Genomic DNA, 24758 nt, shown 5'->3' on the forward strand with positions numbered 1-24758 from the left:
ACACACACATACACACACACACACTCACTCTCTGGTTTCGTCTGGTCTTACACACACACACACACACACACACTCTGGTCACTCACTCTCTGGTCTCATCTGGTCTTACACACACACATACACACACACACTCTCTGGTTTCGTCTGGTCTTACACACACACACATACACACACACACTCACTCTCTGGTCTCGTCTGGTCGCACACACACACACACACACTCTGGTCTCGTCTGGTCTTACACACACACACACACACACTCTGGTCTCGTCTGGTCTTCCAGGGTCTGGTCTGCAGCCAGAAGCAGCAGGGTAAACCACCACCAGGTTGAATTGCATCCCTACGAGCTGATCTTAGTCCTCAGTGCTGTTTGCTGTAACCGCCTCTCACGCCTCACCTTCGGCCTAGGGGAGCCCAGTGACGGGGTTCCTGAGCCTCTATCCCTCCTCCCCAAACCAGTTGGTGAGGACTTGGAAGCAGGTACCTTCCAACCACGTGCTGGAGAAAACTCCTGAGGCCTGAGTCTTGTCCCTGAGGGAAGAAAGGACTTGTGACTGAAGCAGACAGACCCCGGGCGCTCTGCACAGGGTGGGGGGTGTCTGCGGTGCTTCTGGCAACAGGAGCAGCTAGAATCGTATCCAGTCTTCCGACCAGGAGCTCGGTAGACTGGGGAGGACACTTCCAAAGGGCCCAGCTAGGAAACTTGAAAGCACATTCCATAATGGTCTATGAAACGGTTTAGAAAAAATTTATTTGAACATATGAAAAGAAACTTTAGGGAACCCAATAAAACAGAGAAGTTCCTTTCCTCGGTGCTGGGGGCCACGCTCACAGGGTTCCCTGACCTGTACCAAGTGCTCGGTGCAAGCTCGCGATGCCAGTGGTTCAGCCTTGGCTCCCTGAGCCGTGGGCGTGGCCTGTGTCTCCGGTGGGATGCAGCCCATCCCCGGGCAGGAAAGCCAGGCAGGTGGACTCGGCGACACTGGTCCTTCATCCACGCCCCTTGGCACAGGTTCAGGGTGCGTGTCTGCAATGACACACTGGACCACAGGCTCACGGTCCTGGTAGCTTCTAAAGGTGCCTGCGTTGCTCCACAGAGAGCTGGATGTTTTCCTTTCGTTGGTCGCATCTGGACTTTTATGCATGTGACAGGGAGGAGGCCCCTAGATGCCGATGTCACAGAACTTTGGCACCGACCAGGTTCTGCGGCAAGGAGGGGCCGCCTGGCTGCCCCGCGGCCTCCTCTCTGCTCACTGCCCTCTCCCGGGCAGGCTTCCTCCAAACCAGGCGCAGAAGGCACGGTGCCAACTCAGCGGTTCACGGAGCTGGGCTAGTGGATGGGCCTGAACGGGAAGGTCATGCCTGAGATGAAGGTGTGCCCGGGGTGCGTGGGCAGGGTGGGGTGGGCAGCCGGGTGGGCTGGCACGGCCCCGTAGCCCAGCGGGGGCGTGTGGATGTGGGGGTAGAACCCAGGAGGGAGCGCCGTGTGGGGCGACTGCTGCACGGGGCCCGAGATCACCAGCTGGAGCAGGCTGTGGAGACAAGGAGAAAGGTTAGGGTGCGCCAGCTCCCACAGCGCTGCCCGCCTGCCGAGGGCCACCACGGCAGGGAGGAAGCGGGCGGCTGACGGCACCAGGCTTCTGGGTGAGGAGGACTGTGTGCCCAGGAGGACAGAGCGGGTGACTCAGAGGCGGTGGGATGTAGACTGGGGGCGCCCGGAGAGGGAGCGGCCACAGTGGGAAACCCTGGATCCTGCCCACAGCTACGGGAGCAGGGGCCCCGCAGTCTACAGGAGCTCCGGACACGGCCTCGGCGTCTGCGGTTCAGGGACGACTGCGGATCAGTGTCCATTTCGGCCTCAGGGGGGTCGTGATGGAGGAGCCACAGCAAAAAGGACGGAGGGCCACGCTTCTCCGAAGCATTCCAAAATGGCTGAGTCCCAACTGAACGCCAAGCACAGCCAAAGGCAGCTAACCTTGGACGTGACCTTGACATCCAGCGTCCTCAGAGGTGCTCCAGGCCTGGACCCAGTCTTCAGCCACCTTCAGAGCCCCCTCCCATCCCACTCCCACCCCTGGGAGCCTTAGTCCTCCCCTCCGCAACTCCCTTCCTCCCAGGTCTGCACCCTCCTCTCTGCGGTTCAGGACGTCCACAGCCTCTGCCTCCAGGAAGTCCTCCTCCCTCCTGAATTCAATGTCACCTCCACTGCTGGCCCCTTCTGGACCCCCGGGGAGAGTTTCTTCTCTTTCCTCTTGTCGTGTCTGACCCGCCCTCCCGCCCAGTACAATCAGCAGGGTGTCTTAACCTCCTTACCACCTCTAGCTCGGCCGCAGGGACTCAGCCTAAAAAAACCAGCCCCCTCCTTCAGGACACAGGCTTCCTCCCCAGCCCCACTCCCCTGACTTCTGCTCTCCCAGACTCACCCCAGGGTCTCCACTATCTCACCGAGCCAGGGAATCCCGCCTGCCAGACCCCCTCCACGCCCCCCAGCTTCCCTGTCCCCTGGGGCCCCGCTGACCCCTCACGGGGCCGCGCTGCGCTGCTGGAATAACTCCCGTGGGAACACTTTGTTCCCCCAGGAACCACTGCATTCCATCCTCTCCGTTTCACCCCCCAGATGCTCGCCCGGAGCCCCGCAGCCCCTCTCGCCGGCAGCCCGGGGAATAGCCCCTGGCCCATCCTTTGGCCTCAAGTTCAGCCTGCGCTCAGCCAGTCATACCTGCCTGCTCTCCTGGGTCCCGGTGGGACTGGTGGGTTGGGCCCTGGGCGGCTGGGCGCACACATGGACGCGCTCACCTATGTCCTCACTGCCTGCCAACGACGGCCCTGGAGCCCCACCATCCGTGTTAAAAACCAAGGGGAAGGAACATTCCTCCATATTTAAAAACCCTGTGAAAGAATACTAATCATCCAACTAGCTTAACTTGGCCGTTCTCATTCCTGTAAACCCACCCACCTGCACGCTGAGTTCAACTATATACATTTACTGTTTTTAGCAAAGACGCACAATACTCTGGCCACCTGATGCAAAGAACTGCCTCATTGGAAGAGACCCTGAGGCTGGGAAAGATTGAAGGTAGGAGGAGAAGGGGACGACAGAGGATGAGATGGTTGGATGGCATCCCGGGCTTGATGGGCATTAGTTTGAGCAAGCTCCGCGAGTTGGCGATGGACAGGGAAGCAGGTGCTGCAGTCCATGGGGACACAAAGAGTCGGACACAACCAAGCAACCGAGCTGAACAGTGTTCCACACTTCTGATATAACGTTACCAATTTACCAAGTGTCCCTATGGATGGGAGGGCTAGGTTGCTTCCGGCTTCTTTGCTACTAGTAATACTGCCTTTGCATGAAACAGCTTTGTGCACACAGTTCTTTGCTTCTCAGATTCAGTGAAATTAACCTGACTGAGAGAAACACCTGAGTTACACGGGTGACGGGAGAGTAGTGAACACTTCTTAGGTGCTTCCTGCCTATCACGTGCTGTGCTACCTGCTTCCTGTGTTTTTACTCAATTGTCACAAAAATCCCACGACAGGGAGCAGGGCAAGGGAGGCAGCAGGGCCTGAGGCAGGTGCCATGGTTTTCTTGATTTTACAGAGGAAACAGAGGGAGCAAGAACGTGCCCGAGGTCATACAGATAGGAAGTGGCAAGGCTGGAATTCTTACCAGCAGCTGTGTGACCACACGGTTCCTGCTCCTCACCACTTTTACCACGGCTTCCCCCCAAATTAGGACAAGAACCACCACTGAGGGGGAGACTGCCGTGCGCCGTGGACAAGGAACTCTGCAAACGCCACCTCGTTTAAACCTCACTATGACCCTGGAGGCACATAAATCACTGCCCCCACTTTACAACTGGGAGAGGGGCCGCGGAGAGGGGAACCGAGGTGACAAGGAGGCCCAGCGTCACCATAAACCACAGACAGAACCGCACTTGGAACCTGGTCTGTGCCGCCCAATGTCAAGGCGCTGGCCTAACCCACACGTTGTGTCCAGGGCTGTCTCTGCCCTGCCTCCCTAGGGGCTATGCCACCATATTGTCACCAATGGTGACAAAACAGCACCATGACACACACCCACGCTGACTTCATCAGCGACGAAGGACACCCAGGGGCTTCCCTGGTGGCTCAAACAGTAAGGCAGGAGACTAGCAGGAGATGCAGCTTCCAGCCCTGGGCCGGGAAGATTCCCTGGAGAAGGAAATGGCTGCCCACTCCAGCATTCTTGCCTGGAGAATTCGATGGACAGAGGAGCCTGGCGGGCTACAGTCCGTGGGGTCGCAAAGAGTCGGACACGACTGAGTGACTAAATAACAACAACAAAGCACACTCGAGCTCACTCCAGCTTCTTCACTGACGCCCGGCAAGATGGCCACTGTTCTCACCCTTCGACGGACTCTCTGCTGGGGCTTCCTCTCCTGTGGGTTACGCGATCACATCCACCCCCTCCCCGCTACTGATCGTCAGGTCCTGGGGGGTCCCTTACACACACAAGCTCTAGACCCTGCAGACCAGCTCTCCCCAAAGAAGCCAGGACAAGCAGTCCGCCCTGCCCTGCACACCCCCTCACCCCTGCCTCCAACCCCACACCGGCCCAGCCAGAAGTCTGGGGAGGGCACTTACTTATTATGAGGCAGCCTGGAGCACAGGGTTCTCAGGTCATCTGAAATTAAAGGGACAGAAAATTAAGGGACTGCCGGGAGACGACAAGGGGAGAACTTCATGGATGTTCAAGGCCACCGGCAGGATAGTCACAGTGCCTCGTTCTCATCTATCGCTGCTCAGAAACTGGGTTCTTATTTTTCTTCCGTATTTGCTTTAACACACCAGGCCCCCAAGGGAAGACATCACTTAGGAAAAGGGGGCGGCTCTGCTGAGAGCCCGTCAGACGGCTGGGAAAGGGCCCAGAGACAGCAGATCGAGACTAAGGGGGAGATACGAGGGACACCGGTCACTGGGACTGCCGCGGGGCTGCCGTCAAGGGCTGCGAGCCAGCGGTCAAGGAGCAAAGCGAGTGTGTCATCAACGCCAGGTCATGATCCCGGGCGAGTGCCAGCACCCGACGCAGGAGAACCGAGGAACCCTCCGAACAGGCGACGGGAATGTTTCCCGCACTTGATTGTCGATTTCACTGTATGTAAATTATGCCACGATGGGAAAGAACCGCACGAAAAGAAAGGAGTCCCTTGGAGGAAGGACATGAAGCTGTTATTACCAGGCTCTGGAGGAGCCCCAGGTCTGGGCACGACAGCCAGCAGACACCCAGACGTCTCGGCTGCGGGATTCTACCTGGAGGTGCCCTGGGACTTCTGCCCTCCTCCCTGCGGTCACCCACAGGCAAGACGTTTTAAAACCAGAGGAAAGAAGTCCTTGTCCAGGAGCCCCTATTTTGTGTTTGTTTTTCCAAGTTTTTTTTTTGGGGGGGAAGCCCTTATTTCCTTCCCCAGAGGGGGTGGCGTCCCCACCCCAGGGGGGCCCAGCCGGGCCATCACCCACCTCTCGTGCACAGCAGGGCCCCGGAGGCCATGGCCACCTGCAGAGCCTGTGCCAGCCGGTCCAGGGCGAGCTCGATCTCCTGGGAGGCATTGAGGGGGTTCAGTTCGTCCGCCAACCTGTTCACCTCCTCCACCAGCGGGACCATGTGGTCAAAGGGGACGAGCCCCAGGCGGCCGTACAGGTTCTTCTCGGTCAGGTGTGCCTGCAGCACCAGGAGGACCTGCAGCACGCTCAGGTGCAGCTTGGAGTACAGGAGGCGGGGGTCCCGGTCCACGCCGCCCGAGTCCTTCGAGGCTTTGGCAGCGACGTGGCCGTTGGCTAAGGGGGTCTTCTTCTTCCTTTTGTGAGCCAGGGGGGCCTTCACGCACCAGCGGATCAATCCGGTGAGCGGCGTGAGCTCTAAAAATCCTATCGGGAGGTTGGCGGCAATCGGAGTATTCAGGAAGGTGATGAGGATCAACCTGGGGTCCTCCAAGATCCAGCTGACAATCATCTCAAGCAGGTCCAACGGGGGGATGAGATCATCTGCAAAGAAGCATTCATTCAGAAGGGTCCTCGGGGACAGGAGGAGACGGGAAGACAGATCTCCCGGCTCACAGGACTCACCACCCGATACCCTGTGCCTCTGCCCTCTCCTGGAGATGGGGTACTTCTGTCTCCTCTCCTGGAACATCCCCTCCAAGAGGGCTGGTTCTCATCTGACTCAGCGTCCTGGGACACCCCAGCCTGGCCACAAAGGGCCTCAAGAAACACGTTAAGCCAAAAATTCCCAAGAACTCCATTATGCCTTGAAGACCCTATGTGTCGATTTAAATAAAAATCCACTCTCTGTATCTAGGGGATTTTTATTCCATTGGAAAAGAGCCTGATGCTGGAAAAGACTGAGGGTAGGAGGAGAAGGGGCCGACAGAGGATGAGATGGTTGGATGGCATCACCGACTCAATGGACATGAGTTTGAGCAGGGTCTGGGAGATGGTGAAGGACAGGGAAGCCTAGCGTGCCGCGGTTCATGGGGTCGCAAAGAGTCGGACACGACTGAGGGACAGAACAACAACAATCTACATCTAAAACCGCTGCCACACTCCCTCCTTCCCCTTGGGCGTAGGTTTTGTCCGTGTTTGGTGTCCCCTGTGGTCTATCGTGTGCGGTTAGCCCGGGCCCTCGTGGATGACTCCAGCTGTCTGGTGCCAGGATCCGTTCAGACGCTGAAGCAGATATTCAGCGCCAGCCCTCGTTTCTGCCACCAGTTCATCACCTCTGTCACCGAATAGGTACAGTGACCGCTATGGTGGCCTTCAGGGAGCAGCTCAGAGTCCAGACAGTGATCTGTCAGCTGCTAATGTTAGCTGCCAGCCCCTGTCTAAGCTAGGCCTGGCCTCCTGTGATCCCTGAGACCTGGCACATTCCATGGCAAAACAGAGAAATTGTAACGACAAATGCCGACACTCATTCTGAGCTAACGACGTGCCAGGCACCAGTCTCCTTCACATGGATTAACTCAATCCTCAAACAACTCATCTATTACAAAAAGGATGAGGAAACTGAGGCACCGCAATGTCAGGTCATTTCCTCCAGACTCGTTAAAAGTACACAGTGGGGGGACTTCTCCGGCAGTCCAGGGATTAAGACTCGTCCCTCCCAGCACAGGGGGCCCGGATTGAATCCCTGGTCAGGGAAGATCCCACATGCTACATGGCATGGCCAAAAAAAAAAAAGGTACATGGAGGGCCCAGGCCTGACCCCAGGGGGCTTTTAACCTCCAGGTGACACCGCCTGTCCTGGGATCATGGCACACTGCCCCTGGGCTGTCTGTGTGCACGGCAGCAGGTCCGCGCCTCCTGTCCCTGGGGCTGTGCAGCCTTCGGCTCAGGACAAAGCTAAGGGTGACAGAGTCCCTCCCAGGCTGCTGCGGTCCAGGGCCACACAGGAGCGCGGAGAGCTGGGGGGAGGGAGCCCCGAGTCGGAGTCAGGTCCCTAGCTGCTCTATCACAGGGGACACTGGCCTTTTCCCTAAGATTATCTACTGTTTTGTGACTGAACCACCCTGTTCCCTTCTGCTATGAAGTGACAGTGACAGGAGGCAGCAACTGTCTATGAGTTGGACTTGGTGAGGTACACACTGGTGACTCTGAGTCTGTCCCCTTGACTTCCCAAGACGTGTTCGTCTGGGAAATGCCGCGTCTCAGGCCCACTTTTCGAGCATCCCCAGCCCCTCCCCAGCCCCTCCCACATCTCAGCTGAGGCATCTCCAGAGCGTGAAGGCAGTGTGTGTACACATGCTGTGTACACAACTGCTTGTGTACACAAGTGTGTGTACCTGAGGAACCCATTTCCACAATCCTGCTACGGGGAGACCCGAGTTCTCTGCGCCCATCGGGCAGGAGGGGTTCTGTTTGGTTAGGTGAGCTCCTTCTATTTTGGGGTTTTGGAGGTGGAGACGCCCCATGGAGGCCTTCCCGTTACCCAAGCGCTGGCCATGGCAACCGCTGTGCTGCTGGCAGACTCCATGCCTGCCCTCTGGGCCACCACCCTGCAGCCGGTGATTTCCATGGCTCCAAACTCATCACATTACACATACAGATGCTGCGAACTGGGTTTAACTAAATCTTTCCTGTGAGAAGACAAAGGCCCTGAACACTGTTCCCAGCTGTTAAGCGCGCTTGGGACACCTCTGTGGAGAGGGCCAGGGAAGGTGTCCTGCTGTGGCGGGGTGCTCTCAAGTCCGGCCACCCATCCCAGACACCAGACCCTAGCTTGCTGGGCTGTCTGCCACTTGGACCGTTCAGTCAGCCAGATGGGATTCACTACGGAGAGTTCCCCATTAGGAACTCCCAGAGATCTAAGTAGCCCATGCCTTTAGCTTTTAGCTCGAAATAAAATACACACTGCAGAGGGAAAAATGAAAAGACAAAGCCTTCACTGGCTGGGCGGTCGGTGTATATACCACTGGCAATGAGCTGAAGCCATTCTGAGTGCAACAACCTGTTTATAAAGTTTACCTGATGACAAGTCATACAGTGCGGTGACAGAGGTGATGAACTGGCAGCAGAAGCGAGGGCTGGCACTGAATATCTGCTTCAGCGTCTGAACGGATCCTGGCACCAAACAGCAGTAGTCATCCACGAGGGCCCGGGCTAGCCGCACACAGTAGACCACAGGCGTCCGCTGGAAAGAAGCCACAGTCCATGTAACTACAGGTGTGGTTGCCAGCAGACGAGCAACCATAAACACACAGTGACGACCCGACCTGGCAGGATCCCTCCCAGGAGGGGAAGAAGATGTGACCGGCTTACTCGGAAGCAGGGACTGGCAAGTGAAAGCCCGCAGACCAAATTCTTCCTGCCACCTGCCTTTGTAAATAAAGTTTTATGGAAACACAGCCCTGCTCCTGTGCTTCAGGGGCAGAGCTCAGTAGGGGTGACGGAGGTCACAGGACCCACAAAGCCTAGCAGGTTTACTGTCTCGCCCTTTACCTGAAAGGCCTGCTGACCTCTGCTTTAAAGTCTACTTGGGAAAAATCATTCTTGACTTCAAGTGGGGAAATGACAGTTTTTGTAACCCTACAGGTAAGACTTGTAAAGATAAAAAGTAACAGTTGCAACCACTTTGAGGTGCTTTAGGAGAGTCTGTGACCTATCATGTGACTTATAGCAGTACTGTCTCAATTTTTCCTATGATCTTCTCCTAGTACAGGTTCCTACATCACCACCCTCCGGTCTTTTCTCCCTCCTGGTCAGATGCCAATCTGTAGTCACATTCAACAGTTGCTAAGGATGCTATTGAAACAGGGCCTGCAAACTGCAGGGCATCAGGCCAGGCTGTTCATTCAGGCACTACACGAGCCATCTCTACACCTTTCCTCAGAGGAAGCTGCAGTCCACGCCCCTGGGTGGTAAACCCTGACCCAAGCCACAAGACCCTTTCCCGTTGTTAACATCAGCTTTCACTTTGCTAGAATGCCAGCACAACAGCACCATGAGAGATAAACAGAAAATCACAGGATGAATTTCAAGGTGCTGAACTTGACTAAGCTAGGTTGCCAAGGGACGGAGGTTATCTTGAGGTTAAAGACAACACGAGAGGTGAGTTCAGGTGCCCCAGAAACCAGAAGCGGGACCATTAAGGCGCATTCCACTAAGATTCACCTGTGTGCCGCAAAGAACAATCTCGCTCTTTACTAGCGGAATTTTAGACTAACAAGAACAATCTCTCTCTTTACTAGCGGAATTTTAAAGACTAACAAGATCACAGGGAAAAACACTGAGATAAATTTTTTAAAAACCCAAATGTCGTCACGTCCTTGGGAATGAAGCAAGTTTGAGAAACTGAATGTGGTAAATTCTATTAACTTAGCTGAGGACCACGTTAATAAAAATTTTGAGTTAATAATTACGCTAAATGGATCAGGAACTTTTCAACAACTCTGAGTAACAAAAAAGCAAAACAAAATACATCTTCCAAAAAACTACCTAACACACGATCTACTATGCGTGTGTGCAAAGGTGGCTTCAGTCATGTCTGACTCTTTGTGGCCCCAGGGGCTGCAGCCCGCCAGGCTGCTCTGTCCACTGGATTCTCCAGGCAAGAATACTGCACTGGGTTGCCGTTTCCTCCTTCAGGGGATCTTCCTGACCCAGGGATCGAACCCATGTCCGTCTCCTGCATCTGCAGGCGGGTTTACCTTTTTTCCCTTAGATATTTAAAAATACTCCAGAAGGCTCCTATGTCCATATCCATTAGAAGAGCAACCAACTTAGAAGTGGCACTCTGGAACAACTCACAGGCTTACCCATCTAACTACAAAAAACAAGAATCCTGGAGTGGGTTGCCACTGCTTTCTCGAGGGGCTATTCCCTACCCAGGGATCGAATGTGAGTCTCCTGCATCTCTTGTACTGGCAGGTGGATTCTTTTTATTTTTAAATTTATTTACTGAAGGATAATTGTTGTACAGAATTTTATTGTTTTCTGTGGATTCTTTAACATATGGAAAAAACTCTCTAGGAACCGAAGTGAAAGTGTAAGTCATTCAGTCATGTCAGACTCTTTGCGACTCCATGGACTATATAGTTCCTGGAATTATCCAGGCCAGAATACTGGAGTGGGTAGCCTTTCCCTTCTCCAGGGGATCTTCCCAACCCAGGGATCCAACCAGGGTCTCCTGCATTGCAGGCAGATTCTTTACCAGCTGAGCCACAAGGGAAGCCCAAACTAAATTCAAATTCCTGTCACTAAACATCTTCAGAGACTTGCAGAAGTACCTGGAGCCAGGACGCTGCACACTCCAGCACTGGGATTCGACACACAGCCACTGCCATAGAGACAAGTTTTCCCAACAAGCTCATCCGGCTGTCATCCGCTTTGTTCCCTTGGGGACTGAAAAGGGATGAAAAAATAATCTGCCGGACAGAGTCCTTGGTTTGCTCCTGGAAATAATTGCACATGATTTCAAGAAGTTGGAGCTCCTGCAGTGAATTCAATCTCTGTAAAACAAATCCGGGAGAAGCGGGGAGAAATGAAGCGTATTAATTAATTCACACGGTAAGAAAACACACTATTTTCCCCCAGGGAACTTTTCACCTCCCTAAAGCTCGGGTCCCACGGAGTAGAACTCTATTGTTAAATCTAGGGAAATGTCACTCTGCGTCATTATGAATCAATCTGTGGGATTCAGGGTGACCTACGGTCTCTTCCTTTAACAAAACCTTGGAGACGCGGGGGTCACACGCCCCGCAAAACGGGCAATTTGGTCGCTGCTGAAGGAGCCAGGCCAAGGGCTAGGACGGAGCCGCTGCTCCGAAGGGAGCTCGCGGGGCGGCCGACGCTTGTCACCGGGAAGGGAAGAAGGGAGCCGGGGTTCACGGATCGCACCTTGGGCTGCGCGCCGCGCTCCTTGGGCACCTGGAACACGAACTCCTCGAGCAGCTCCACGGGGCCCTTGTCCACGATGGGCAGCGGCGCGTTCTGCAGCTGGCTGCTGAAGTAGATGTCCAGGTGGTACAGCACCTCCTTGGCGGCGCTCAGCGCGTCGCGGCGCAGCAGCGAGTGGCGGATGTCGCTCATGGTGCGGCCGCGGCGGCCGGGGCGCCGGGAGCGCCGACGGACTTCCGCTCCGGGGCCCCCGCGGACGCGACAGCCGCCGCCGCCGCCGCCGCCGAGACAAAGAGGCCGCGGCCCGGCCTCCGCCCGCCGCCCCCGGGCCTGCGCCGCCGCGCCCGCCCGCCCGCCCGCCCGCCGCCGCCCGCTCGGGCCCGCTCAGGGGGCCATCGCTGCCCCCGCCGGCGGCCGGCGGGCGCCCCAGCTGCGCGTCGACAGCGCCACCGACAGCCCTGGGAACCCGACGCCGCGGGGACGCGCTGCAGCGGAGGCGGAGCGCGGCGACGGCGGCCCGCAGGGACCAAGCGCGGGCGGCGGCGGCGAGGGCCCGCCCTCGGGGAGCGCGCCCCCTGGCGGCCCGGCCCGCGGGAACGGAAGCGGCGGCCCCGCCCACCCTGACCCCGCCCCTGCCGAGGGGGTGCCACACACCCCACCCCTGGCGAGGGGTCCCGGGGCCTGATGCCCCCCACCCACGCCCCAGAGACCCTCCGGGAGCTCCACTCGCTTTCTCCGCGCGGCGTTCAAAGCCTGCGCGTCTGACTTCACCGAGCTTTTCCTAGGACAGGGTAGTGGTGCAGGGCCCTGGCTCAGGCCTCAGCCGTGCATTCACTTTTAAGATTGAATCTAGTCTTAACTCACAGGGCTGCAGTGACGCGGAATGATACCTTCTGACCTCGGAGTCCCTATTCCCCAATGCCCTCTGGAGTGGCCCGGCCTGCCTGGGAGGGCCACAGAGAACCGGTATCCTGCTCCTGACGACTAAGATCTGAAAATCTAAAAGCCCTCAGCACTTTCTGTGAATCTTTCTCCTTGCGTTCATCTTTCTGCAATGAATTAACTGGGGCTTAGTTTGGCGTTTTAAAAATAGGGCAGAAATGACTGGAGTGTGGCCACAAGAGGCCAGTGGAGGGCAGGCAAGAGGCCACAGGGATGTGCTTCCTGTAAAAGGCCCATCCTGGCCTGCAGGTAGGTCAAGGTGAGGATGCTGGGTGTGGGTCAGGACATCAAAAAAAAAAAGCCAAGGTCTTTCCCTGGGAAAGATGGAAAGGACATCAAAGAAGGTGCATCCAGGGACAACTCCAAATCACAGGGACCCTCCTGCACATCGGTGGACACAGCCATGAAGCCCCTCCCATCCAGGAGCCCAGCGGGAGACTAAGGTCAAGAGGAACCTCTGAGAAATCACCTTTGAGTCACTTGCCACCAGGACTTCAGAGATGCGCTCTCTGTTCAGCCATATGAGTGAACAGAAGATGAGTAAGGTCTATTTCTGCCTCAGGGTTTATTAACAGGGCAAGGATTCAGTTGAGTTCAGTTCAGTCGCTCAGTCGTGTCCGAGTCTTTGCGACCCCATGAATTGCAGCACGCCAGGCCTCTCTGTCCATCACCAACTCCCGGAGTCTACCCAAACCCATGTCCATCGAGTCGGTGATGCCATCCAACCATCTCATCCTCTGTCATCCCCTTCTCCTCCCGCCCCCAATCCTACCCAGCATTAGGGTCTTTTCCAATGAGTCAACCCTTCACAGGAGGTGGCCAAAGTACTGGAGTTTCAGCTTCAACATCAGACCTTCCAATGAACACCCAGGATTGATCTCTTTTAGGATGGATTGACTGGATCGCCTTGCAGTCCAAGGGACTCTCAAGAGTCTTCTACAACACCACAGTTCAAAAGCATCAATTCTTCGGCGCTCAGCTTTCTTCACCGTCCAACTCTCACATCCATACATGACCACTGGAAAAACCATAGCCTTGACTAGACGGACTTTTGTTGGCAAAGTAATGTCTCTGCTTTTAAATATGCTATCTAGGTTGGCCATAACCTTCCTTCCAAGGAGTAAGCGTCTTTTAATTTCATGGCTGCAGTCACCATCAGCAGTGATTCTGGAGCCCCAAAAAATAAAGTCTGACACTGTTTCCACTGTTTCCCCATCTATTTCCCATGAAGTGATGGGACCAGATGCCATGATCTTAGTTTTCTGAACGCTGAGCTTTAAGCCAACCTTTTCACTCTTCTCTTCACTTTCATCAAGAGGCTCTTTAGTTCTTCTTCACTTTCTGCCATAAGGGTGGTGTCATCCTCATATCTGAGGTTATTGATATTTCTCCCGGCAATCTTGATTCCAGCTTGTGTTTCTTCCAGCCCAGCATTTCTCATGATGTACTCTGCATATAAGTTAAATAAGCAGGGTGACAATATACAGCCTTGACGTACTCCTTTTCCTATTTGGAACCAGTCGGTTGTTCCATGTCCAGGTCTAACTGTTGCTTCCTGACCTGCATACAGGTTTCTCAAGAGGCAGGTCAGATGGTCTGGTATTCCCATCTCTTTCAGAATTTTCCACAGTTTATTGCGATCCACACAGTCAAAGGCTTTGGCATAGTCAATAAAGCAGAAATAGATGTTTTTCTGGAACTCTCTTGCTTTTTTGATGATCCAGCGGATATTGGCAATTTGATCTCTGGTTCCTCTGCCTTTCCTAAAACCAGCTTGAACATCTGGAAGTTCACGGTTCACGTATTGCTGAAGCCTGGCTTGGAGAATTTTGAGCATTACTTTACTAGCATGTGAGATGAGTGCAATTGTGCGGTAGTTTGAGCATTCTTTGGCATTGCCTTTCTTTGGGATTGGAACGAAGACTGACCTCTTCCAGTCCTGTGGCCACTGCTGAGTTTTCCAAATTTGCTGGCATATCGAGTGCAGCCCTTTCACAGCATCACCTTTGAGGATTTGAAATAGCTCAACTGGAATTCCATCACCTCCACTAGCTTTTTTCGTAGTGATGCTTTCTAAGGCCCACTTGACTTCACATTCCAGGATGTCTGGCTCTAGGTGAGTGATCACATCATCGTGATTACCTGGGTCGTGAAGATCTTTTTTGTACAGTTCTTCTGTGTACTCTTGCCACCTCTTCTTAATATCTTCTGCTTCTGTTAGGTCCATACCATTTCTGTCCTTTATCGAGCCTATCTTTGCATGAAATGTTCCTTTGGTATCTCTAATTTTCTTGAAGAGATCTCTAGTCTTTCCCAATCTGTTGTCTTCCTCTATTTCTTTGTACTGATCGCTGAGGAAGGCTTTCTTATCTCTCCTTGCTATTCTTTGGAACTCTGCATTCAGATGGGAATATCTTTCCTTTTCTCCTTTGCTTTTCACTTCTCTTCTCTTCCCAGCTATCTGTAAGGCCTACTCAGACAGCCATTAGACACCCAGCAAATACTAATTTCCCCTCCTCTCCTTAGCCACTGAAAGCCAACTCATAAACACAGCAGAAACCAGTAAAACAAATAAACCAATGCTTAGAAAGTATCCATATGTATAAATAGATGTATACTATATTTAAAAGGCAGTAACACTCTTCCCATCCCTATTTCTTCTTTCTCTCATAACATGCAGTAGCAGGTAGAAAGATCTCTTGAAGGTTGCTCCAAAGCCCATGGGAGTGGATGTTCCGGTAGGCCTGGGGCTCCGCTGCTGGGGGCCTGGCCATGTGGGGACAGTGCTGGCACCAGGCTCGGTCAGCTTTGTACCACTCATTAGTGGTCTGGTTGGTGGCGGCCAGGTACAGACAGAAGCACAGGTAGCACCCCAGGAGGAAGCTCAGCACCACGACAAAGCCCACCAGGAAGACGATCCTTGGGAAGGTCAGGAACAGGTACTGGGGGCAAAGAAGAAGCAGCATGTTAGACAGCCAGGCTGTGACGAAAGTCAGGGTCACCCCCACCAGCCAGGGTCTTGTCCACACACATGGCAGAGCTGCCTCCCCAGCTCCCCCATCTCTGACCCACTGAAGACAATCAGAAACACAAATGGCGTGGACAAACAGCCCAGGAGGAAATCCTGGTGTGTAAGAACTTCATATGGGATAAGTGGAGTGTGTACACTGAGGCAAAAGGGGAAGGACACTCAGGAAATGGTGCTATGCCAGGTGGCTATGCAGAAAATAAAAATAAATGCAGATCTTAGTTCATGCATCAACATAAAGTCCAGACAGACAGATGAGATCAGTCTCTCTCTGAAAACAATATGACCACAGAAATACATGTACAAGGGTATTCACTGAGTGTCAGCCCCTCTTCTCAAAAGAAACCAGTTAAATGTCCATCCAGGAGGTAGAATAAAACTCTGGGATAGTTATGCTATGGAACAATAAGGAGTCATTGAAGTGAGGTCAATGTTTGTGCATTAATTTGGAAAAGATGCTGGTAATATGTTGCCCAATGAGAAAGACAAGATGCAAAAGTCACCATGGAATCCTGTTTGTGTAAAAATAAAGGTAACTCCGTGAAGGTGTATGGCCATATAAAACAGATACAGAGAAAGAAAAGCCTGAAATACACACCAAACCAACTATAAAGGTGTTTGCCTCTGGAGAGTGAAACTGTTGGGAGAGGAATAATTTCCAGTTTATATTTTATGTTTGTCCAAGATATTTCAAATTTTCTTTTCACTCCCAGCTCTATAGAGATATAACTGACAAATAACGTTGTGAAAGTTTAAGGTGTACAATGTAATATACAACATAATGATTATATTATATGGTGAATAATATCATACAGTGATTACAGTAAGGTTAGTTGACACCATCAGTCACCTCAAATAGTTAAAATGTGTTATTCTAATATCAAATAGATAAATAATTAGAGGGCGTAATTCATTCACACACACACACACACACACACACTCTAAAATGGACTTATCGTACAATCCACAATCACACTGAAGACCTATTTTCACACAGCAGCTTATAAACGGACTTTCATAGCCGCCTCATCTGTAATAGTGCAAAACTAGAAATTACCCAAATGTCCCTCAAAAGGGTAACTGATTAAACAAACTGACCCATCCACACCATGGGATACGGTGTGGCAGGAAGAAGGAATGAACTACTGATACACGGAACCGCCTGGATGGATCTCAAAGCAACTGTGCTGAGTGGAAAAAAACCGACCCCAAAATGCTACTGTAGGATCCACGGAGGTAACAATCATGGAGTAACATAACGGTAGAGAGGACAGATGAGTGGTAACGGGCATGAGGGGTGTGGGGAAGAGGATGCGGGATCGGGGTACTGAGGGTCTGTAGTGATGGATGGAAGACCAGCTTGGTTGTAGTGGCTGTTCTGCCAACAGCCCGCAACACAGTTCCCTGAACAGCAGTTACCTGAATAAGAAAGACAGTGTCAACAACCTGCAAGTGTCCGAGGTCATCGACGTAAGTCTGCAGGTACACATCTGACACCACCACCAGCCGGACCAGGAATACAGTGCTCACCACGGCCATCGTGGCGGCCGAGGCCGTCAGCGTCGAGAGGTAGGAGAGGAAGTACCGGGTGTTCCAGGCCCCGATGCAGTTGTTGACCCACACACAGTGATGGTCAAACCGGTGCACACACCGGTTACACACACCTGCACGGCAAGGCACACCTCCTGAGAACTCTACACGCAGACATGAGCACTGAAGGCTGGAGGAAATGGCAGCTGCCGTCCCCAGGCTTTCAGAACCGCAGTGTAAATACAGGGGCCAGTACAGTAGCCACATGTGGGGACTGAGGCCTTGAAACATGGCTACAAGAAAAACCTGAAGGAATACTTTGTTGACACTGATAAATTCACACTTGTTTTCCAGTTTATGCCACACTCCTTTGAGTTCACTGTGAGTAACACTGAGGTGACACAACACTTAGTGAACCGCCTTTACTTAGATATAATTTTAAAACTGATGCTTTTGCTTTAAAGTCAAATCAATTTTTTGGATAAAGATGAACCATTATGTCAATGTAGATGTGGATATTAAAGGAAAAGGATGTTTTGGTACTGACTCAGTCACTGAAAAACTATTACAAGTGTCTAGAAGAGCTTGGGTATATGAATCAGTTCTTCCAACTATAAATTTTGTGAAATCTAAATACATATCAAGAATGTCCGATAAAAATTTGGTGTTTACTGACTGAGATGTACCAGTGATGTAAAAAACACAATGAATTTCAAGGAATTTGTATGAAAAGAGAATATAAACAATCCATGAGTGGTATTTTTATCTTTTATATTGATTACACGTTAAGATGGTGTTTTAGGTATGTTAGGTTAAATGAAACATATATTAATTTTGTCTATTTCTTGTTTACTTTTGCAATGCCACTACTGGAAAATTTAAAATCCTCTATGTGGCTCACAGGACACTTCTGTTGGACAGCAGTGATCCAGGATCTCGGCCACGCCCTAAGAGAGTAGACTCTGCCAAGACTGAAGTCAGCAAACACAACATCCCACAGAAGCATCTCTTGGGCAGCAAGCCCAGCCACCGGGCAAAGGATGGGCTGTTGGACCCAGAGCTGAAGGCTGCTCACCAGAACACAAGACTTCACCCCCAGGTATCTTAAAGAAATCATGATCAGGTCCCTGCCAGCAGTGGCTGCTTCTAAATGTATGTCACATTCTCTGACAGACAGAACCCACTTGTCTGCTGGGCAAGGTCAGAGCTGGAGGGGCCAGGGCCAGACTTACTGCAGTGCTTGGACCGTGCTGGTTTCCTTAAATCACAAGTAGGGCACCTCACGTTCTTTGGGAACATCACTTCATCAAACTCATAAACTTGAAGGAACAGTAATTCATTTGCTTTTGTTATGGTACCTGCAAAAAGGAAGGACAAGTGTCAGTTTCGAGCTATACAGTCGACTGGGTGTTCAAGCAATTTGTCCTGGCAAAATACAACTAAAATTGCTATGTTTAGCATTCCAAGTAATTTATTTTTTAAATTAACAGCTTTACTGAGATATAGTTCATAAAACCAATTGACTTGTTTATAGTGTACCATTCAGTGGTTTTTATAGTCAGAGTTGTACGACCATCACAATCAGCTTTAGAACATTTGCAGCACCCCAACAAGAAATCCGTTAACAGTCACTCTTCACTTCTCTCTAGTCCCACAGCCCCTGGCAACCACTAATCTACTTTCTGTCTCTGTGGATTTGCCTTTTTTGAATACTTCCTATAAATGGAATCATATAATACGTGATCTTTTTTATCTGGCTTCTTTCATTGAGCATAATGTTTTCAAGGTTCCTCCATGTTACAGCATGTATAAGTACTTATTCCTAGTTATGGCTGAATAACATTCCACTGAAGAGGTATGTCTCATTTTATTTATCTATTCATTAGTTAGTGCACATTTAGTGTTTCAAAAATAGAGGCTAAAATAAAAGAATGGGGAAAAAATACCCAGCAAGTATCCAGCAAAAAAAAAGTGTAATAATATCAGACAGAGGAGCCTTGAGAACAGTGCATTACTGGTAACAGAGAGGCTCATTATATTTAGAAAAAAGAATCCAGAGATAATACTAATTCTAAACTTGAATACTCCTGAGTATATATAACTATTATACACACAAAAATATTTAACAGCTTCAAAATATGTGAAGAAAAAAATCTGTCAAACCTACCATTAGAATGAGATCACATACTCTCTCAGTAATCAATCAAAAAAACTTAGTACGACTGTAAAAGATCTCAACACAATTCACATCTTGATCTAATGGACTTATACAGTTGCCTGTATCTAAGAACTAGATGATAAATACTCTTCAAAAACACACGGATTATTTACAGAAACTGACCACATACCTGGGCATAATGCAAATATCACTAACCATTTTAAAAGAAAACATATCATACAGACTGAAAGCTCTGTACATAATACAATTAAGTGAAAGTATCAAAAAATAAAAGTGTATGGCAATTTTTAAGTAGTTTTAAATAATCTGTGAGGCAAAGAAGCAAAAATACTTAAAGTTAAAAAAACAAGAAAATAAAGCACACTTGTGTGAGCGAAGGAAAAAAATAAAATTAGAAAACACAAAAATCTGAAAGATCAGGCTTCTCTGGTAACTCAGTAAAGAATCCGCCTGCCAGTGCAGGAGACATGGGTTCGAGCCCTGCTCCAGGAAGATCCCACATGCCTCAAGGCAACGAAGCCCGTGTGCCACAACTATTGCGCCTGTGCTCTAGAGCCCAGGAACTGCAGCCACTGAAGCCCATGGGCCCTAGAGCCTGTGCTCAGCAAGAGAAGCCCGTGCACCACAATGAAGAGGAGTCCTCACTCGCCACCCCTAGAGAAAGGCCCGAGTAGCAACCAAAGACTCTGCACTGCCACAAATAAAATAAATAAACTGTAAGCAAACAAACTTGAAAGTTCATGCAAACCTCACACATCAAATCTTCTGCAAAGCCCGCAGAGGGGTCACTACTTGTTTGTAACCCTGCCAATGAGTCTGAGAGTTGAGCTGTCCCTAGTTTCCATACTAAGAGCCTCAACTTACCAGGGTTGGTTACACAACTTAGGGCAAAAAAAACCAGGTTTACAATCAGCAGCAGATAAGGCAGAAAAAGGTAATACAAAGAGAACTCCAGTTGTTGACAGAGGCCGAATATTTCCCAGGTGTATTCGGTATAAACCATCCCTTGCAAAATGAGATGCAGGATAACGAAGGTGTAGTTTCTGAAAGAAACAGGTAGACGACTTGTTCACAGGGGCTTCTCTGTGAAAAACTTGTACCATGCTATGGAATTAAAAGACGCTTGGTCTTTGGAAGAAAAGCTAGACAGCAACCTAGACAGCATATTAAAAAGCAGAGACATTACTTTGTCAACAAAGGTCCATCTAATCAAGAGCTATGGTTTTTCCAGTAGTCATGTATGGATGTGAGAGTTGGACTATAAAGAAAGCTGAGCGCCGAAGAACTGATGCTTTAGAACTATGGTGTTGGAGAAGACTCTTGAGAGCCCCTTGGACTGCAAGGAGAGCCAACCAGTCCATCCTCAAGGAAATCAGTCCTGAATATTCATAGGAAGGACTGATGCTGAGGCTGAAACTCCAATACTTTGGCCACCTGATGCAAAGAACTGACTCATTGGAAAAGACCTTGATGCTGGGAAAGATTGAAGGCAGGAGGAGAAGGGGACGACAGAGGATGAGATGGTTGGATGGCATCACTGACTCGATGGATATGAGTTTGAGCAAGCTCTGGGAGTTGGTGATGGACAGGGAAGCCTGGCGTGCTACAGTCCATGGGGTCGCAAAGAGTCGGACACAACTGAGCAAATGAACTGAACTGATGCTATGGAAAGTGATCCAAGGGACACCACTTCTTATGGGCTTGAGATAATAGTAATCATGTGAAACCTTTCACCTATTGCCTACCACACAGTAAGTACTCAATAAATGTTATCAATTATCATCATCATCTTTGTTGGGAACTGAGGTCTCAGTATTAGATACATTTCTTTTTATAGAAATGCGTGTCAATATTTTCTCATTCTTTAAATATTTCTATTTAAAATTAGGTATGTTGAAGCCCCAAAGATATAAGGCAGATTATCCATGAGTAGAGGGTCTGAACCCAGGACTCTTGATCCCTCCAGCACTGTGCCCGGTAACACACTGGAAACGAACAAGGAACCTCCTGAAGCCAGAGGACAGCAACAGCTAATGGGCTAAACAGAAAAGAAGATACTACTAATACTTAAAACTCTGAAATAGAAATACCTTGTATGGAAGAGGTAATGAAGCACTCTTAACATGCCTCTCTGAAGACATTCTGGAATTATATATGAAAATATCTAAAACAAAAGAGAAAGGTTCAGTTTCATTTCTCATTACCCGTCCCCAACTCCTCAACAAATTAGATGCTTCACTTTCAACCGGCAACATTGGTAATATTAAGGCGTGTTTCTGCTTATGAGCAGAGAACTGATTTAAATGAGAACAGAGGAGGGCTTCCTGCAGCAGGCCTTCCTTTGATGCCCATTCCTCCGTTTCTACCCTGACCTCACACAAGGTACCAACTGGGGATCTTCAGGCAAAGGGAGGTGAGCAGAGGGGCTGGATCAGGTGATGCTTGTGTGAACTACTAACAAAACCTTTCCCTGCCCTGCGTTCAATCCTAAGTCCCAGAGTCCACTGGGCATTAGCCCGGCTCCCTCCCAGCCAACTCCCTCCCAAGGCGTCTCACCCCAATTCTGCTCACTGTGATCCCTGGAGGAGTGTAGGCAGCCTGATGTTCAGCTTTCTGTTCACAAAACCCCCAGTTTCACCCATCAGGGCCCTCCAGGCATATACTTCTCACATCCATGCCCAACTACAGACATCAAATCCAGAGAAAAACAGCCAGTCTTGAGAATGCTAGCTTTGGAATATACCACAGCTGCCATAAGTGAAAGAATAAGTGAACGAACAAATAAAAATGGCATCACTATTTTGTTCTGATGGAAAACTGGTGAGCCGTGTGTGTGTGTGTGTGTGTGCGCGCGTGTGTGTGTGCGCGCTCAGTCGGGTCCAACTCTTTGTGACCACATGAACTGTAGCCCATCAGGCTCCTTTGTCCATGGCATTTCCCAGACAAGAATACTGGAGTGGGTTGCCATGCTCTCCTCCAAGGGATCTTCCTGACTCAGGGTTTGAACCCGCATCTCTTTTGTCTCCTGCATTGGCAGGCAGATTCTTTACCACTAGCGCCCCCTGAGAAGCCCACACCTTTTAGACTGGTGGTATTCAAGTGGTCTCCAAGCATCACTGTTACCTGTGCTCCTCTGCTGATCAGGCCTTGCAAGTAATGGGTTTTCGAGCCTATGCAGATCATCACAAAACCAAGCAGCACCAAAGCCAGGTAGAGTAAGAAGAGAACCAGAAAGTCCATCCTGGGGCTATGAAACAACAGAAAGAGTGTGACTACTACTGAGGGATATATTCCAACGCATATTCTCAGACACTGATTCCCTAAGTGGCTCCTCAAACAGAATTCTTCAGCCTTCAAGCATGAACTGCCTCTCACTGGGGCTACTCACCTGGTCACCCTTCAAGCGTTTCCTAATCAAACCACTGTGGTCTGCCTTGTGGCATTTCCTGCCTGCAAATCCCAAAATCAGTGGGGAAGAATATGCAGAAAGCAACGGTCTTCCCTCAAATAGCACACTGATATGAAATGTACCCAAGAGAATCTGCTGACAATACTATCGGAAAGAGGGTCCAGCAGAGGAGGTCAGGGGTCAGGATCAGTAATGGCATCTTATGAAGCAACCCTCCAGGCCAGTGACCCCAACAATCTGGGACCACCCTGGGGGACCAGAGTCAACGCACAGGCCTGCATTAAGAAACTGGAAACGGTTACTCTGGGCCTTGGAAGATATGATTCTGGGAAGAACTTCCAACTGAGATAACCAAACTGGAAACTCTCACGAGGTCAGACGGAAGAAACAAGGAGCAGTAATTCTCACGAGGTGATTCGGGTCCCCAGCCTACATATTTCTTTTGTCTGGATAGCCTTCAGCCGACAGCTCTGGCGTTCCTCCTCCGAACATTCACAGAGAATTCAAACGGCATCTCCTCTTGCGCAGCGGCGTGCGCCTGGCGCAACGAGTGGCACCCAAAGCTACAGGAGACATGGTTCCCCTAGGAGGCTGGATCTGGCTGCAGAGACACCAATTCAACACACACACGATATGAAAGACCAGGAGTCGGGGGCGGACTCTACTGTGGGAAAGAATGTGAAAGTCAGAGGATGTTGTGCCCCCGCAGGATGAATGGGAATTTTAAGATTTCGAGAGGACAAAAAAGCTAATCGGGAAGAAATAACCCAAGAGACTTGGATCTCGGTGTGTATCCCTATACTTGAGGAGCCCACGCTGGGGACCCACGCAGAAGGGCATTCCCGAGGCTACACTCCGTCCGAAGATGCCAGAGGCTCCGGCCATTTCCCCCGGAGCCAAAGCAGGGCTGAGGGGCGGGGTTAGAAAGATCGAGGGGACACGGAGGGTATCTGGGCGCCGGGCGACCCCACACACAACGGGAAAGGACTGGTCAGACAGGGAGACGTACGGCCCTGCGCCAGCACGGGTATCTAACACCCTAGCGGAGGCTGACTTACCGCCGGGATCTGCCAACAACCGGCTGCGCCCTGGCCGGCGCCTCCAGGGCGCGTCCCCAGACTTCCGGCGGACACGTGACGTCAACATGCGACGCTATTGTTGGCCCGCTCGACTTCCGGCGGAACTGCTTGTGGCAGGCCGCGGGGGCGGGGCTGTCTGTGGGGTTCTGCTCTCTCTGAGGTATCTTTAGATTCCCGATTGGGCATTTCCAGACCGACGGCTGGAGGTCCACCTTTGGAGACCCGTTGCCAAAAATCTTACAAAAGACTGTCCCAGGCCTGGTGCTGGTGAGGACGCCGGTGTTGTGAAGCAGACCTAGCCGCCCGCCGACCTGAGTAGAGCCCAGTCAGGGCCGGACCCCCAGCCGTGCAGGGGCCGGGGCGGCCCAGGGCAGGCACACCTTGGCGCTCGTACACTGTGTCTTCGTGATGAACAGAGTTTGCTTTGCTTTCTGCCAGTTGCACCGTTTGGACCCGTCTGAACCTTTCCAGTGGCTTTGCTCCTGCTGTCTCGGAACAGCTCTGAACATCCTGCCCCTGGGTGGTTGAGGATTGTTTGCCTCCAAATGTGGACGATAAGAAGGAAGGTTGTTTAATGATAGTTGAACCTGGAGAGAGAAAAGCTGCTTCCAAACATAGCATTGAGAAGGCCCCCGTGGGGTGTTCCTTTGCCCTGACACCTCAGAATCCGCTGAGACAGGTCTATTCTCGATGCCTCTGAAAACATGAGCCAGGCTTATCCTCCCTTTGAGGGGAAATGTCTGTGATCTCCAAACATTGACATTAAAGCGCTTCTCTTTGCCTGTCTTTGCTACCTACCCCCAGCTTATTAATTCTTCTTTTTTTTTTTTCCTTTTTAAAAAACTTCCCAAGCTGGTCACTTTCTGATACATTATGTGAAAAGCATTCATGAACTTGAGGACACAGAATCGAGAAACAAAACCCAAAAATCAGAAAATATGATAGCACCAGGGAGGACTGTGGTTATGGATGGAGCCTCATCAAGTATGTGGAGTGGCTGGATTTCATCAGTGTTTTCAGCGGACTCATCACCCTGCTGGTTAATTCTGAGCTGGTAGTTAAGTATTTTGATTAGCTTTCTTCACTCATAAGCACCGAGTTTTATTTTTAACCCCATTCATTTTTCTTTAGATGGTTTCAGTTGGGCCTCACTTTAAATCTTGGTTTGATTACTAGGGTGTTTTGTGCTGGACTGCTTTTCTTTCATTTTTTTTTAATTTATGC

At 50.9% G+C, this 24758-nt stretch overlaps 3 protein-coding genes across 20 annotated transcripts in view; 1 reads left to right on the forward strand and 2 right to left on the reverse strand.

Annotated features, from left to right (window-relative positions):
* Window positions 1–732: 732 nt before the first annotated feature.
* INTS15 (integrator complex subunit 15) lies at window positions 733–11721 on the reverse strand. 2 transcript variants are annotated; one of them, XM_081552864.1, is made up of 7 exons: window positions 11368–11721; window positions 10758–10922; window positions 8497–8662; window positions 5958–6021; window positions 5497–5726; window positions 4624–4663; window positions 733–1532 (listed from the first exon to the last, which is right to left on the reverse strand). In XM_081552864.1, exons 1-7 carry the CDS (start codon window positions 11557–11559, stop codon window positions 1331–1333), a joined length of 1059 nt encoding a protein of 352 aa, XP_081408990.1. In that variant the 5' UTR covers window positions 11560–11721; the 3' UTR covers window positions 733–1330. The 2 variants fall into 2 exon arrangements, with proteins under 2 accessions (XP_081408990.1, XP_081408989.1); XM_081552863.1 differs by having other exon boundaries at window positions 5497–6021; window positions 10758–10979.
* A 3181-nt stretch (window positions 11722–14902) lies between these two features.
* Window positions 14903–23586, reverse strand: ZDHHC4 (zDHHC palmitoyltransferase 4). Of its 13 annotated transcripts, XM_081552885.1 has the most exons (9): window positions 23514–23586; window positions 22578–23056; window positions 22435–22496; window positions 22170–22293; window positions 21137–21210; window positions 19911–20089; window positions 18100–18225; window positions 16757–17001; window positions 14903–15251 (listed from the first exon to the last, which is right to left on the reverse strand). In XM_081552885.1, exons 4-9 carry the CDS (start codon window positions 22284–22286, stop codon window positions 14961–14963), a joined length of 1032 nt encoding a protein of 343 aa, XP_081409011.1. In that variant the 5' UTR covers window positions 22287–22293; window positions 22435–22496; window positions 22578–23056; window positions 23514–23586; the 3' UTR covers window positions 14903–14960. The 13 variants fall into 13 exon arrangements, with proteins under 13 accessions (XP_081409011.1, XP_081409004.1, XP_081409003.1 ...); XM_081552878.1 differs by lacking the exon at window positions 22435–22496 and having other exon boundaries at window positions 16784–17001; window positions 22889–23056; XM_081552877.1 differs by lacking the exon at window positions 22435–22496 and having other exon boundaries at window positions 22889–23056.
* Window positions 22688–24758, forward strand: part of GRID2IP (Grid2 interacting protein) — a 57181-nt gene continuing 55110 nt past the window's right edge. For 2 of the 5 annotated variants that reach the window (XM_081552764.1, XM_081552765.1), the window contains exon 1: window positions 22688–24588. The gene's annotated coding sequence lies outside the window, so the exon portion shown is untranslated. The remainder of the gene's footprint in view (window positions 24589–24758) is intronic. The other 3 variants (XM_081552767.1, XM_081552768.1, XM_081552766.1) reach the window with 2 other exon arrangements.

Source organism: Giraffa tippelskirchi, chromosome 13 (assembly GCF_054371585.1).
Source record: "Giraffa tippelskirchi isolate mGirTip1 chromosome 13, T2T-mGirTip1v1.2.pri, whole genome shotgun sequence".
NCBI classification, from domain to species: Eukaryota; Metazoa; Chordata; class Mammalia; order Artiodactyla; family Giraffidae; genus Giraffa; species Giraffa tippelskirchi.